The sequence below is a fragment of the Neovison vison genome, chromosome 11 (assembly GCF_020171115.1).
Source record: "Neovison vison isolate M4711 chromosome 11, ASM_NN_V1, whole genome shotgun sequence".
NCBI lineage: Eukaryota > Metazoa > Chordata > Mammalia > Carnivora > Mustelidae > Neogale > Neogale vison.
This window is the reverse complement of record NC_058101.1, coordinates 36,235,875-36,251,388: the sequence shown is the minus strand read 5'-3', so window position 1 is coordinate 36,251,388 and position 15,514 is coordinate 36,235,875. Positions and strand designations below refer to the sequence as shown.

Sequence of the window (15,514 nt, the reverse complement as noted above, 5' to 3'; positions counted from 1 at the left end):
CATAGTTTAACTTTTCAAGATCTTTGACAGTATGATCTTAATCTAACTTTTCATGCTTTTATCTCACTGTCATTTTTCATAAACTACATGGCTCAGTCAAATTGGGACACCAATCCCAAAATAGTTCTGGATATTCTTGTCTTTGTTCTCTTCATCTCTCTATTTATAATGGTCTTTCCATTCCCCAACATCACACATTGAAAAATCCAAAGTTAAAATCTTCCTTCCACGTCCAGTATAAAAACCATCACTTCTAAGACTTTTTTTTTTCATTCAATCTGAACTTCCATTGTATATTTTTGTTTCAATGATTTTTATTTCAGTTATCTGGATTTATGTAATATCCTCTGATTGACTTTAAGTTTCTTAGGGCAAGAAGCAGCTAGTACATGTTGTTACTTGAGTTTCTTTTTCCAAAAGTGGGGACTGAGACAAGAGCTTTGTTGTACAGGTCATTTGTTTGGAGAAGTAATCTCATGGATCAAGAATAAGGGGACTGGGAAAAATGAAACAAAGAAGAAGTGAAAAGGCAATTTCAGAGTGAGTAAAGCTCAGTCCTACTGGAGACTCATTGAGGAATGGTGTAGAACATAACTCATTTGTTAACCTAAGAAAAGAAAGCAATATATATCTAATGGCTCCCTTTCCTTAAGTAGTCAGGGATCTCGCTGGGGAATATCTCTAGCACTTCTAGCTTTGGGCATATACCAGAATGCTTGAATAGGCATCTGTGAACATTACATACAAGGGTATGAGTTAAGTCACAGGGCATAAAATGAGAGATACATGGTGCAGCTATGACAAGATGCTGTCTGCTTACACCTTCCCAGAGCTGACAGCTAGACTAAAAGGATAGAACATGAGAATGATTAATGAGTATTTTTTTTTTAAAGATTTTATTTATTTATTTGAGAGAGAGAGACAGTGAGAGAGAGCATGAGCGAGGAGAAGGTCAGAGAGTGAAGCAGACTCCCCATGGAGCTGGGAGCCTGATGTGGGACTCGATCCCGGGACTCCAGGATCACGTCCTGAGCTGAAGGCAGTCGTCCAACCAACTGCGCCACCCAGGCGTCCCGATTAATGAGTATTAAAAACTTCTGATAACATGATGCTAGGAAAAAATATCTGGTATAGTTCATTCCTTGCACTATCCCAATCCGCTCATGTCCTGCTCATGCCCTGCTCATGTTTAACAGTTCCCAAAGACAAGAATGCCATGTATAGAAATAATACACATGACTATATTCTTCCATCTGATCAAAAGATCAAAGTTTCTTGTGCATGTTAAGTCAGGCAACTAGAATCTCAGCAAGAGCTCCAGCCACAGAAAACCAGACTCAGAATTTCCAACTGGCCTGAGATTTAATTCAAGAACTCTTGATTTGTGTTGCCTCAGGTCCAGACCCCGAGACAACTATTCAACCACAAGTAGTTTATTTCAAAGGTGATCCCAGGAAACACCCTTAGAGGAATGAGGATATGAGAAAAGGATAGAAAGGAAACCAATTAAAAATATGTTTATCAAGCTATTTCCACGATGGAGAGTTGGAATTCCATTCTACTTGGGAACGCAGGGAGAATATAAAGCATACCCCAGATTTGTCCCCAAAATGAGTGAGAAATTTGGGGCATTTATCCAACAATTCTCTTCCTGATATTCATTGAGAACTCCTTCCAAGAAAAACCCCCAGCACTTCTTGGAGCACCTGGTGGAGCGGGTTGTTGAGAATCTGACTCTTGGTTTCAGCTCAGGTTGTAATCTCAGGCTTGTGAGATAGAGCCCCATGTTGGGCTCCATGCTCAGCATAGAGTCTGCTTGAATTTCTCTCCCCCTCTCCCTCTGTCCCTCCCACTTGTGTTCTCGCTCTCTCAAATAAATAGATCTTCAAAAAAAAAAAAAAAATCTCCAGCACTTTTAAATTGCCCTTTATGTAAGCCAAGTAGGTTCTCATGGCCAGGAGAAAATCCAGGCAAAGAGTCTGCAGCATTAGCAATAAGTGGTCTTCACCATGCAAGGACAAATGCTGAGTAGAAGCAAGAAGGGCACCAATAGCTACAGAAATCTGCTGTAGAAACTAAAATTATTTAAATAGGTACTTGTCTTGATTACATGATAAATTCAATGAATTCAGCCATACAAAAAAAGATAAATTCCTCATGTGTTCAAAATTAACAACTTAAATCAAAATTATATCATTGCATTAATTTTTATTACCATATATAAATGGTGAACTGGAGACTCTGAAAGTACACATTTTTATCTACATAATATATTCAAAATTGCATTTAGATTTCTGTTGATGCAAAATAAGTCACTGTTGGAACTTCAAAAGCAGCAACATTTTTCCCGAAGAAACAAGGGAATAGTTTTAGATCTATGTGTGATCTATTTTTTTGCTTGCTCCATCAATTTAATATTAATAGATGCTCTTAGGTTAGCCCAAAAAAGTCCATGTTTGCTCTTCTCCTTGGGCCATTCCAAGTAAGTCCTTTGTGCCATGAGATTTTTGAGCTTGTGATAGTTACTAGGGATGGAATACTGTGGAATAGGTTCTAGCAAAATCAAGATTAAGTTATCAAAACCTTCATGAAAGAGATTATGGTGGGCAAAGTAGAGTTCATAATGGCACCACTCACTCTGGACAAAGTTAGGTGACAAAACAAAGATGGACTTGTAACTTTTCTCAATGCAGTTTATGATATTTTCCACTATGCTCTTGCCAGGAACAAAGCTCCTCTCATGGAGACAAATCCTTATATCTTCTTTTTCTAGGTTTGGTAGTAATTCACTCTTCACCCAGGCCGAATCATGCCCGCTATATGAAATAAAGGCATGGAACTGGAGGGTTCTTTGGAGTTCTTCTAAAGGTAGGTTCCTTGCCCTACGCCGGGTCTGGGTCCACTGACACACCATCCTGAGATACCAGGGCAGATCAAAGTAGATACAGAGGGCGGTCACAGTAGCAGTCAACACCAGCATAGTGACCCCAATGGTAACAAGCAGCAGAGTTGTGTTGCAGGATAACTGAGACACGTGAAAGTCCTTCAGCAGGGTTCCCTTGTAGTTTTCTGGATAGTCACACTTGTAAGAATCAGGCCAACCTTCTATTACTTCATGGGATACTCGGCCTAGACTTTGGACAAATTCTCTGAGCTCACATGTACATTGGAATGGATTGTTCCCTGCTCTTATGGACCTAATCTTCTGGCAGCTCTGGAAGAAATCAGCTGATGGGTTGGAAATTGAATTAGAGTCAATGATCAGTACAGAAAGGCTGCTAAAAGCACCACAGTCTGGAAGGTGGGCTAAAGAATTGGAAGCAACGTTGAGTTCTTGCAAAGCTTCTAGTTTCATGATTGGCTTAGGAATGCTCCTTATTCTGTTATCATGAAGATCAAGCACCTTGACCTTGGGAGGTAAACATCTGAAAACAGATTCAGTCAGTATATTTGAAGACATATTTAAATTTAATAAACTTCCAGTCCAAGTGCAATTTCCTTCATTTTCATCATAACTTAGAGAATTGTGGCTAATATCCAATTGTTGTAGAGACTTCATCCTCTTGGTCATATTAACTATACTTACAAGTTCTTTTAATTGATTCATTTGTAAATTAAGCGTCTTCAGTTTAACCAAGTTTCCACAATTTTTAAAAACCATGTCTGTTAAGAGATTATTAGAAAAATCCAAATACAGAAATGGGCTAATTTGGGATGGGCAAACCATGTGGACCATGTGTGTATCAGACACTGTGAAATTTTGGATGTTCATATTTGAAAGGATTTCATAGATATAACTTTGTGGCAAAGAGAACGCATCACTGACAACATGCTGTATAGATAAGGCCTTCAGTGAAGTGTTAGAATAATCAAAATATCTTAAGTCAGGTCTACCCTGTAGTTTTACATTTGAAATTGAGAAATACTCTATGCTTGTATGCCAAACCAACTGGAGGATCATAATGAAAAAATTCCAAGTTGTTTCAATGTTGTTTAAAGTAAGATTTGATAACCTTGAATTCTTTTGAAGTTTTGACAGAATATCCTGGAAATAAGAACATCCATTATCATCTAGCACACATTTGATATTAGATAGTTCCAGACTTACTGCTGTGCTGACTGATACATCCAAAGTAAAACTGAATTCCTTTCTTCTGGGGAAAACAATGTGTAGACTTTCTGTGTTAAGGTTGTGAAGGCTCTCAGGGTCTTCTTCTTCCCCATAAGTGTCTCCTAAGACCAGTAAAACCTTATTTATATGCAAAGGAGAAATTAGTAGCACACTAGATTTTTGTAAACATGTGGCACTTAATCCCAGAAATTCTAGTTGAGACATGTTGACAAATTCTTTGCATATGGGCAAATGATCAAATGCATTAAACGAGAGGTCTAAGTGCTTGAGGTTCATGATAGGATGGCAAGAAATCTTCCCCAACGCATTGTGGGACAAATCCAAGTATTCCAGTTCCTGGTTGAATTTGAAAACACTGATATCAAGATATTGAATTCTATTATGAGAAACTACCAAAATCCTCAGCTTTGATAGTGATAGGATGTCAGAAGTGTGAAGCTCAGATATATAATTTTGTGATATATCTAAGATTGTTGTTTTCAAGGATAGGTCTTTGGGAACATGAAAGAGACCAGTTTTTGATCTGTTAACTAGAAATTCACTTTCATCAGATAGTTGGGTTCTGGTCTCAAATATTAACATGAAGATTATGGCAAAATGAAAGATGCTAGAATTAGTTCTCATCATTTTGTAAGACAAGATATTCCTAAGTATAGTTGCTATTCCTCAGACCATCTCCATACAGGTACGGATCCTTAAAAAACAAAACAAAACAAAACACTTTAAATGACTGTATGAAACTAGGCATCGCTGACATTAAACATTTTTTCCTAGAGACTCATAAAATGAAACCTGTTCTTTGGACTCCATGTTCCTTGGAGTCACATAACTGAAATGAGGGAAATATACCTATTGATAAACAACTATACCACCTCTAATCAAATAACCTTTAATATGGAAGGTGTAATGGGTAGAATGATGGCTTCACCCAAAAGATAATTCTGCCTTTTAACCCTGTCCTATCCGTCACAAACTGTGACTATTACCTAATTTGGGAAGAGGGTCTTTGTAGAAATAATGAGGTTAAGGATCTTTAGATGAGGAGATCATCCTGGGTTATCCAGATGGTCTTTAAATCCAGGGATTTTTTTTTAAGATTTTATTTATTTATTTGACAGACAGAGATCACAAGAAGGCAGAGAGGCAGGCAGAGAGAGAGGAAGGGAAGCAGGCTCCTTGCTGAGAAGAGAGCCCGATGTGGGGCTCGATCCAAGGACCTTGGGATCATGACCTGAGCTGAAGGCAGAGGCTTTAACCCACTGAGCCACCCAGGCACCCCCAGAGACAAGTATTCTTACAAGAGAAAGAGGGATATTTGATGGAGACAACAGAGACACAGAGAAGGCCATCTGAAGAAGGAGGCAGAGATTGGAGCAGATGCAGTGCAAACCAAGGAATACTGATAGCTATTGGAAGCTGGAAGAGGCTTTGCAGAGAGTTTAGTGCTACCAACACCTTGGTTTTAGACTTCTGGTCTCCAGAACCACGAGAGAATACATTTCTGTTGTTTTTTAGCCACCAAGTTTATGATAACTTGTTACAGCAGCCACAGGAAACTGATACAGATGGTTTTACGTATTTATGGAAAGTCCACTGAGCCCAACCCTCCCAAGATCATATAGAACTCAAACTAGGATTCACAGCCAGTGTATTTTCTACCTTTGACATGCACCACCTCATGGCTCTCTTAAGAGTTCCTTTCCCATGAGGTTGAATTCAAACTCTTCTTGCATTACTTTTTATTATTTACATGTGATTTCACACCTAACTTTGGTCTTATTCAAAAGGTAATTAGATCATGATAAATGGTCTCTCAGAAATCCCATTTATTCATCCATTTATTTATTCAACCACTCTGTATTGATCATCTACTGGCCTTGTTTTAGGAACTAGAGATGGAGTGTGATAAAGCTGTGAACAAAATAAAGCCCTAATTCTCAGGGAGCTTATTATCTAGTGGCAAGATGGAAAAATAGATAACTACAGGTAATTTCATGTAGTATTAAATATTATACAGAAAATTTAAGCAGAGGGGCACCTGGGTGGCTCCATTGGTTGAACACCCAACTCTTGGTTTTGGCTCAGGTTGTGGGACTCAGACCCAAATTGGTCTCTGTGCTTAGCATGGAACCTGCTTAAGAGTCTTTCCCTCTCTTCTCTGTCTGCCCTCCCCTCACTCCACCTTGCACAAGTTCTCTGCACCAAAAAAAAAAAAAAGAAGAAGAAGAAGAAGAAGAAGAAGAAAAATTAAATAGAGTAAATGAATCAAGAATAATGGTCAGCATGTAACAGTGGTTGGTGGATTTTTTTAGACTGATCGGTCAGAGTTCTAGGACTTTCTGAGAAAATGCCATTGTGGTGTAGAATGGAGTGAATAAGTCATCTATGGGAAGATCTTTGGGGAAAGCATTTCTGACAGAGAAAAAGGCCAGTGCAAATGTCCTGAGGCACGGCTGAGGCTGGCTTATCTGAGGTACAGTAGGGTGATCAATGTTAGTATGGAGTGAGTGAAGATGAGAGGAAGTGGAGGCAAGATTGTTCAAGGTGCAGATCATTGCAAGGACTTGGGATTCTGGTCTGAGAGTCAGAAGGGAATGGGGAGCACTGAAACATTTCAATGATAGGAGTAGTTTCCTCCTCTTCAGAAAAATTTTATTCATCCATTCATCAAATAGGTATCTATTCTCTATGAAGTGCGAGACATCATTCTAGGGTATGCTTATTGCACTAGTTATCAACCCACTATAGCCCAGACACTATTTTGTTATCAAGATACTAATGACATGGGAGACCAGGGGGAGTTGTGTTGGGATGAACCCTAGAGTGTGATCCACATCCCCCTATCCCACCCCCTATTCCACCCTCCCCTTTCAGCTGGGGCTACATAGCTACACGGGTCTTTCAGGGAACTTACTCAATCTCTTGGAGCTGCATTAGACAGGCAAGCCATCAATATTGGCAAAGACTCAAATTCCTCTTCACATATCCCCCCACATCTCTCCATGGGCACAAAAGGACCTAAATAATTAAAGTCCCAGAAACAGCCCTAAGTTGTAAAAATCCTCCAAGGTACACATATAAACTTATTTAGTATTTGGAGCACTGTTTGGACTTACACTTTTACAGAGGTGTCCAATGATGCCTTGGTTATCTTGATTTCTTTGAATATATGAGAGGGCCCAGTAGACCCCTTTCATCACCATTCATGTAAACTCTGCAAGGAAAGGAACCCAGCCATTAAAATGCATGTTAAAGAAAGGTGGTATCCAAAAGACACTTGAAAAGATGCTTGACATCACTAATCATCAATGAAATGCAAATCAAAACCACAATGAAATATCTCTTTGCACATGTCAGAATAGCTAATAGCAAAAAGATAAGAAATAAGAAGTGTTGGCGAGGATGTGGAGAAAAGAGAATCTTTGTGCGCTATTGGTGGGAATGTACATTGTGCAGCTACTGCGGAAAACAGTATGGAGTTTCCCCAAAGATTACAGATAGAAATACCACATGATCCAAGGGCACCTGGGTGGCTATTTGGTTAAGTGTCTGCCTTTGGCTCAGGTCACAGTCTCAGGGTCCTGGGATCGAGTCCCCACAATGGGCTCCACGCTCAGCAGGGAGTCTGCTTGTCCCTCTGCCCCCTTCCCTGCTCACTCTGTCTCTCTCTCTTTTCCTCTTCCTTTCTCAAATAAATAAGTAAAATCTTTAAAAAAATAAAAAGAAATACCATATGATGCAGTAATCCACTATTGGGTATTTGCCCAAAGAAAATGAAAACGCTATTCTGAAAAGAAATACAGCCCTTTATTTATTGCAGCTTTATGTACAATAGCCAAGATATGGAAGCAATCCAAGTGTCCATTGATAGATAAATGAATAAAGACACACACACACACAATAATACACACACACACACACACACACACACACGAATATTACTTAGCCATTAAAAAGAATTAGATCTTGCCATTTACAACAACATGGATGGACCGAAAGGATATTATGCTAAGTAAAATAAGTCAAACAGATACCATATGATTTCACTTATATGGGAATCTAAAAAACAATACAAATAAAAGAAAACAGAAAGAGAATCATAAACACAGAGAACAAACTGGTGGTTGCCAAAGGGAGCGGGGTTGGGAGGATAGGCAAAACAGCTGAAGAGGAATAAGAGACACCAACTTCCAGTTATAAAATAAATAAGTCACTGGGATGAAACGTAGAGCATTAGAACTATAGTCAATAATGTTTTAATAACATTTTATGGTGACAGATGGAAATTATGCTTATGGTGGGCACAGCTTATTGTATAGAATTGCTGAATCACTAAGTTGTATACCTGAAATTAATATAACATTGTATGTCAACTATAAATAAAGAATGTCTACATTTAAAAAAAAAGTAAAGGTGGCATTTTTATGGCATTGATTATATTTGGCTGAAAGATCCAGAAATTGCCCAATTTATTCTCTCCATCTTCCTGAAAGAGCTACTCATACAAGTGAAAATACTTATGTGAGAATTAGAATAATACCCAATCACTGTTTGGGCCAGTGTCTAATCTCTCAAAACAGAACCAGCTAGTAAAAGCTAAGTTGAAGTAAAACTGGCTTGGGTTTATGGTTTCAATGGGATTTCTTAACTTATGCCTTAGCTTGAATCCAAATCTGGGGATCTTTCTAACTTCTGGCCAACTCCAGGATTGAAAGTAAGCTGTGGTCAGGATAATCAGGCATGGTTCAGGAGATGACAAGAGAGACAAGGAGCATAGATAGGGCCCCATGGACAGACGTGAGTGCTTAGCACACAGTGAACCCACCAGAAACAAGACAAAAAAGTTGTCCTTGTTTAATTAAAAACAGCAACTTCCACAAGGGATTTAAATTTATCGTCTATCTTGAGCATTTAAAGAACGCATAGCTTCAGGGGAGCCTGGGTGGCTCAGTCCGTCAAGTGTCTGCTTTCGGCTCAAGTCGTAATCTCAGGGTCCGGGGATGGAGCCCCACATTGGACTGTCTGCTCAGCGGGGAGCCTGCTTCTTCCTCTGCCCGCCCCCTGCTTGTGCTCTTTCACTGTTTAAATCTTGAAAAAGAAAATGAGCAACAATTTGGGACATATGGCTCTTACTGAGATCTTGATCTTAAATAAACCAACTAGATATTTTAAGGAGTTAATCTCTGCTAAGTTTTTAAGGAATATAAACGAAATGAGCAACTATAGTTTGCTTTGAAATACTTGAAATGGGGTTGGAGAGGGCAATGGATGGGGTTCTAAGCGAAACAAATTACCTATAAATTGATACTTGTTGAAACTAAACAGCAGGGATTCATAGTGCCTACTTATATAAAGTTTTGAAGTTTTTCATAACATAGAAAATGAAAAACTACAATTTGCTTGGGTTTGTATAACAACTTTTTAACCAGTCAGCTAGTCTCCCTCTCCTTCTGTGCCCTCTCTCTGTGTCAAATAAGTAATCATCAATTTAAAGTACTCAGTTTATGAAACCACTTTTATTTCTGTGATTAAGAAATCAAAGTATTGTACACTTGAGGAACTGACTTTTGGGTACTTTAAATTTCATATACCAAACTTGCTAAATCAGCAAAGATCAATTTTTTGTTTTAAATCAAAGTCCTGATGGCCAGCCCTGAATCTCCAAACTATTTTACTACCAACTAAAATGATTATTTGCCAACTTGATTCATAAAAGAAAGTTTTGTTGTTGTAGTTGTTTTTTAAATATTTTATTTATTTATTTGACAGAGAGAGATCACAAGTAGGCAGAGAGGCAGGCAGAGAGAGAGGAGGAAGCGGGCTCTCTGCTCAGCAGAGAGCCGGATGCGGGACTCGATCCCAGGACCCTGAGATCATGACCTGAGCCGAAGGCAGCGACTTAACCCACTGAGCCACCCAGGTGCCCATAAAAGAAAGTTTTAATTCAAAAGTATAAAAGTATCTCTAGATGTGTTTATGTCAATTTTAATGATTATGATAGATTTGGCCTCACTGTCTACAATACCATACATCAATACATTTGAGTTGTCTTTAGTGACTTTGGCATAATCAAATCGGGACATTGACTTGACTTCTGGATAAAATCCATACAATCAACCCGGCCTATGCAGTTCAGTACCACAAACAGTGACTGCGAGTCTGTACCACACAAGGCCAACGAGCTCTGAGGTGAAAAGCATCAGAACCAGTTCAAGAGCGTTTTGGCTTGGGTGCCTGGGTGGCTCAGTGGGTTAAGCCGCTGCCTTCGGCTCAGGTCATGATCTCAGGATCCTGGGATTGAGGCCCCCATCGGGCTCTCTGCTCAGCAGGGAGCCTGCTTCCTCCTCTCTCTCTGCCTGCTTGTGATCTCTCTCTGTCAAATAAGTAAATAAAATCTTAAAAAAAAAAAAAAAAGAGCGTTTTGGCTTTATTTCCTATGTGGTTTTGTAAACTGTGGCTTTGTATTGTGAAGATGTACTTACTTTCAATTCTTTTGATCAAATGGGGTGTAGCCTGGGAAACATTTTCTAAACCTACAGTCGCACCTGACTAGTAGTGCCCAGAAGAGTTTCTGTGGCTTGAGAAAACGGAAAAGAGTGTCTAGTGGGAACAGCCCAGAGAGAAAAATTAAAATCAGCCTACCCGTAAAAACAAAAAGGGTTGTTTGGTATCACTGTCTCCAGCAGTAATTTATCTAGACCCCCCCATCTTCCTCGTTGGTCTCACTGTAAAGGGAGGACACAGACCAGTACCACCGGCGACCAACAGCTAGCTGCTCTGTAAGAAAACCGTGAGATGTTGGAGATCCAAATTCCCATCTCCCGGTTCAAATACAGTTCCTGAGCGCAAGCACGCATGAGAAGAGGTGTCATCCAAAGAAAAACAAATACACACAAAGAAAAACAAATACACAAAACACACACACACACACACACACACACACACACCCTTTCTCTGAGTTCGGATGAGAAACTGATAAATGCTAATTCAAAACACAGTAGGGGTGCCTGGGTGGCTCAGTGGGTTAAGCCTCTGCCTTCGGCTCAGGTCATGATCTCAGGGTCCTGGGATCGAGCCCCGCATCGGGCTCTCTGCTCAGCAGGGAGCCTGCTCCCCCCGCCCCCGCATCTCTGCCTACTTGTGATCTTTGTCAAGTAAATAAATAAAATCTTAAAAAAAAAAAGACCCAAAACACAGTAAGCACACCTCAGAAATAATGTATTTAGAAAAACACCCCAAACCCACAAGATCTCCTACTTGTAGAGACTTTTGACATTCTTGTGTCCAATAACTGTTAAACCATTATTTTCTTTTATAGAATTAAAAACAAAAGTCACTTACCAACACAACCTGCCCATCTGTCGCATTGGCAGTCAGTAAGAACTTTAAGTACTTCCTCAAACATTCATTTCGCTAGGAACTACTTTTAAATGCTGGGGGGCGGAGAGAAAAGCTCTTTTATGCCATCTACTGAATTCCACTGAAGTTACATAGTAAGTATAAACTCATTGTCTTCTACTCACATGTAGCACAGGGTTTGGTGAGTTGACGATAGACCTGTATTTAAATAGAATTTTTGTGGTTCTCTATTTCACCCTAGTCAGCTCACGCCGGTGTTTCCTCCCGATCAGTCCACTATTAAAAGTGACTGAGAGAGGAAAGAGGAAGGATTCAAGATCAAAGTTCCGCTCAGACTCATGGAGAGGGAAGATCATGTGCTGACACAGAACGGATGCCAATTGTGTCTTTTTCTTTGAGAAATTGGTTTTCAGAGAAAATCTGTTTGCTCCAGTTTTTTGCCATTGATATTTTCAAACTTTTTTCAAAAAGTGATTTTTCAAAACTCCGTTATGAAGGGGTGCCTGGGTGGCTCAGTGGGTTAAAGCCTCTGCCTTCGGCTCAGATCATGATCCCAGGGTCCTGGGATCGAGCCCTGCATCGGGCTCTCTGCTCACAGGGAGCCTGCTTCCCTTTCTCTCTGCCTATCTCTGTCTGTGAAATAAATTTTTACAAAATTTTTTAAAATCCTCCATTATGAAAAACTGTGCTATTTATCAGTCTCTTTTGTCCGGGAAGGTCTAAGACACCTCCTTTGGGTTATCTACCTGCACGCTGAGGGAACCATTCTGACAGCTCCATTCTTTTGAAATAGCAATAATAACAACAGATGGGCCAACAAATGCCCATTGTCTGCCCCAGAACTTGTCCCCAGCCAAGGACTCCATGATGTGCCATGGTAGACTGTGTACAACTTCTTGCTATAATCAGCTTTTTCTTCCACAGTGAGCAAGGCCAACTTCCCTCTCTCTGTCACTCTCTCTGTTTCTCTCTACCCCCTCATGACTTAATAGGGGAACTGTGTCTATAAATATATTTCTGAAACTGAAAGAATGAACCTCCTTCTCCTCCATGTCAACTGTTTCTTCTCTCAGACCCCTAACAGGAGATGAGAGTCCTCTTTGACTAAGAATTCAGCTTCTGGCTCCCAAAGATATTTGACTTTGTGAACCGGGTCTAGAGATGGGGCACTGGAGCATTCTAGAGTCCTGGAACTCCTCCCCACCATTCTCAGGTGCCCACCTACTTCTTTCTTTCCTCCATATTGTCATAAGATGAACACACTTGTAATCGTGTCGACTTGGAATTGTGCACGGATCCACATGTCCTTAAAAAACCTTTAATTTTCTCAAAAGCAGTTGAAGTAGGCCTAACCATCCTGCCATTACCTCACCTTCACAGGAAACAGAGCCAACTGGCCAGTCTGAGCTCTTGAATGACTTTGTGGAGTAGATACTACTACCTATCCTAGACCTCCAGATTATATATGACTTATATTTAAGAAAGAAAGAAACTTTTATCTTATTTAAGCCCCTGTGTTTGAGGTCTCCTCATTCTGTACCTTAACCAACACAATTATAGAAAAGGACATCTGCCTTCCTACCTCTCACCCCTGGTCCCTACATCAGGTCTGGAAGAGGGAACGGCAGGAGTATGTATTTCAGACCGTGTACACCTCCCGTACATGCACCAAGATTGAGCTATAAGCTCTGCCCGTGATATGGAGAAAGGAGATGAGCTTTAGATGGGGATGGAGATTAAAATTTTAAAACTAGATCGCAATATTAATACCTCAAACGGACTAGAGAGCTTTGATGTCTGCTCATCACTAGGAGGTTAGAAGGGGAGAATTTCAGAATCCACTTGGCTGGATGGGGAAAAGTAAAAACTATATATTTACACATGGCTCTCTTGAGATTTCTCATAAACTAACTTTAAGTAAAAACCTCTAAGTCCCTGTGGCTGGGGGGCCTGGGTGGCTCAGTCAATTAAGCATCTGGCTCTTGGTTTTGGCTCAGGTCATGATCTCAGGGTGGTGGGATTGAACCCCACACGGGGCTCGGCACTCAGCATGGAGTCTGCTAGGGATTCCCTCTTTTCTTCTGGCTCAGCCCCTTCCTCTGTTCTCTCTTTCTTTCTCTCAAAATAAATAAACACATCTTTAAAAAAAAAAAAGTTCCTGTGATTTTGGACTTCCGGCCTCTGAAACTGTGACAGAATCAATTTCTGGTGTTTTGACCTACCCAGTCTGCACTATTTGACTGTGGCAGTCCTAGGAGACAAACACATCCAGGAAGGCTGCTAGGTGGATTTTTTCTTTGCTCACAGCTCCCTTTCAATTCCAACTTTGTGCCCAGTGTGCCCTCCTCTTGAAGGGCCACCCCAGCCAAAGGCTCAGGGCCTTTTTGCTGCCCCAGCCTGGCCCAAAACCTTTCAAGCCAGCAGCACTCCCTAATCATCTTTGGCATTTCCCATTCCTCCTAACCCGTCACCTTACTGAAGTACTTAATTTTTATTCTTATCATGGTGCTTACAACACAGAGCATATTAAGAAAAACTTCTCAAATTACAGCAGTAGATTTGGAGCAGGTAAATGCACTGAACAACTATGAAGGAAGGGGACACTCTGTTTGCATGGAGTTTTAAGATAAAAATGAGGATTTCAAAGCCATTTTATGCTTATGGCCATTCAGAGCTATTCATCCACCCAGTAAGTTCTACTAAAGGTCTTCAATGGACCACACTGTTCTTAGCACCAAGGACGAGCAGAAAAGAAGGGGCAGATGGATCTTTTGCTCTTGGAGCTTATATTTTAGTGGACAGAAACAGAAAACAAGTGAACAGGATAACTTAGAGGGTGATGTGTGCTGTAAAGGAAACCAAAGGGAAGTAATGTGCCAGAGTGACTGGGAGGAATCCTTCCTTAGGTTGGGAATTCCAGAAGGTCTCTCTGAGGAGATGACATTTAAGCTGAGACACGAATGGCAAGAACAAGCTAGGCATGTTCTGAAGAAAGAATAATCTCAACAAAGAGAGCAACAAGTGCCAGGTGCAGAGGGGACAGAAGTGGGACTCAATGTGGCGCATTGGGGAAGAGCCAGAGGCAGCTGTAGCTGGAAGGTGGTAGGCAAGGGGAGAGAGGAAAGAGATGCACAGGTGGTTCAGAGTGGAAGGCAGACCATGATGACAGGTCCTGACGGGTTGGATTTCGTTTTAACCATAAGGGGAGGTCATTAGAAGGTTTTAAGCAGGAGAGTAGCTTGATACAACTTACACTTTAAAAACGATCCCTGTGATTGCTGTTTGGAGAATATGAGAGGAAAGAAGAAAAACGAAGAGGACCGTTAGGAGGCCAGAGGTTCTAGATGGATCCTCCACATCCTATTTTCTCCCCAATACAAAAACAGTAGGGACAAAGGAATCCAGACTCATTTTTCTTAGAGATCTGACCCAGAGTGGCACAGTTTCCAGCTATATCCCACAACCAGAATTCAGTCACATGTCCACATCAAGCTGCAAGGGAGGCTGGGAAATGTACTCTCTAGCTGCGTTGTCAGGTGCTCCAAAAAACTCACACATTAATTAAATAAAGGGTGAAGGGGTAATGGTGACGACTAAGTCTCCCTCACAAGATTTTTAAATTTATCGGTGTAGTCATCTGTTACAGACCAAACTGTGACCCCTCCAAGACTGACATGTTGAAGCCTTCACGCCCCAGTACCTTAGAATGCAACTCTTTTTGGAGATAGGGATTTTGCAGAGGTAATTAAAGTTGCATGAGGTCATAAGGGTGGGACCCCAATCCAATATGACTGGTGTCCTTATTAGAAGAGGAAGAGACACTGGGGATGTGTACACACAGAGGAAAGGCCATCTGAGGACACAGCAAGAAGGCAGCCATTTGCTAAAACTCTAAGACAACCAGAAATATCCTATTTGATAACCAGTTATAAATAAATAAATGTGGCTCTGAGTTTCCTTTGTAAACAAATAAATCCATGGCTTTGCCCTCAATAGCCTGGGACTGAAGGCTATACAGTTGAC

General features: G+C 40.6%; 1 protein-coding gene across 5 annotated transcripts in view; it reads right to left on the bottom strand.

The window, feature by feature from the left end:
- Positions 1–2,193: 2,193 nt before the first annotated feature.
- TLR1 (toll like receptor 1) overlaps positions 2,194–15,514 on the bottom strand; it is a 34,787-nt gene continuing 21,466 nt past the window's right edge. For 3 of the 5 annotated variants that reach the window (XM_044224576.1, XM_044224578.1, XM_044224577.1), the window contains 3 exons: positions 7,249–7,346; positions 7,047–7,150; positions 2,194–4,826 (listed from right to left, as the gene is read on the bottom strand). In XM_044224576.1, the coding sequence (XP_044080511.1) occupies positions 2,387–4,759 (2,373 nt within the window). In that variant the 5' untranslated portion in view covers positions 4,760–4,826; positions 7,047–7,150; positions 7,249–7,346 and the 3' untranslated portion in view covers positions 2,194–2,386. Of the gene's footprint in view, positions 4,827–7,046; positions 7,151–7,248; positions 7,347–11,473; positions 11,566–11,655; positions 11,965–15,514 lie in introns of those variants that run through there. The other 2 variants (XM_044224575.1, XM_044224579.1) reach the window with 2 other exon arrangements.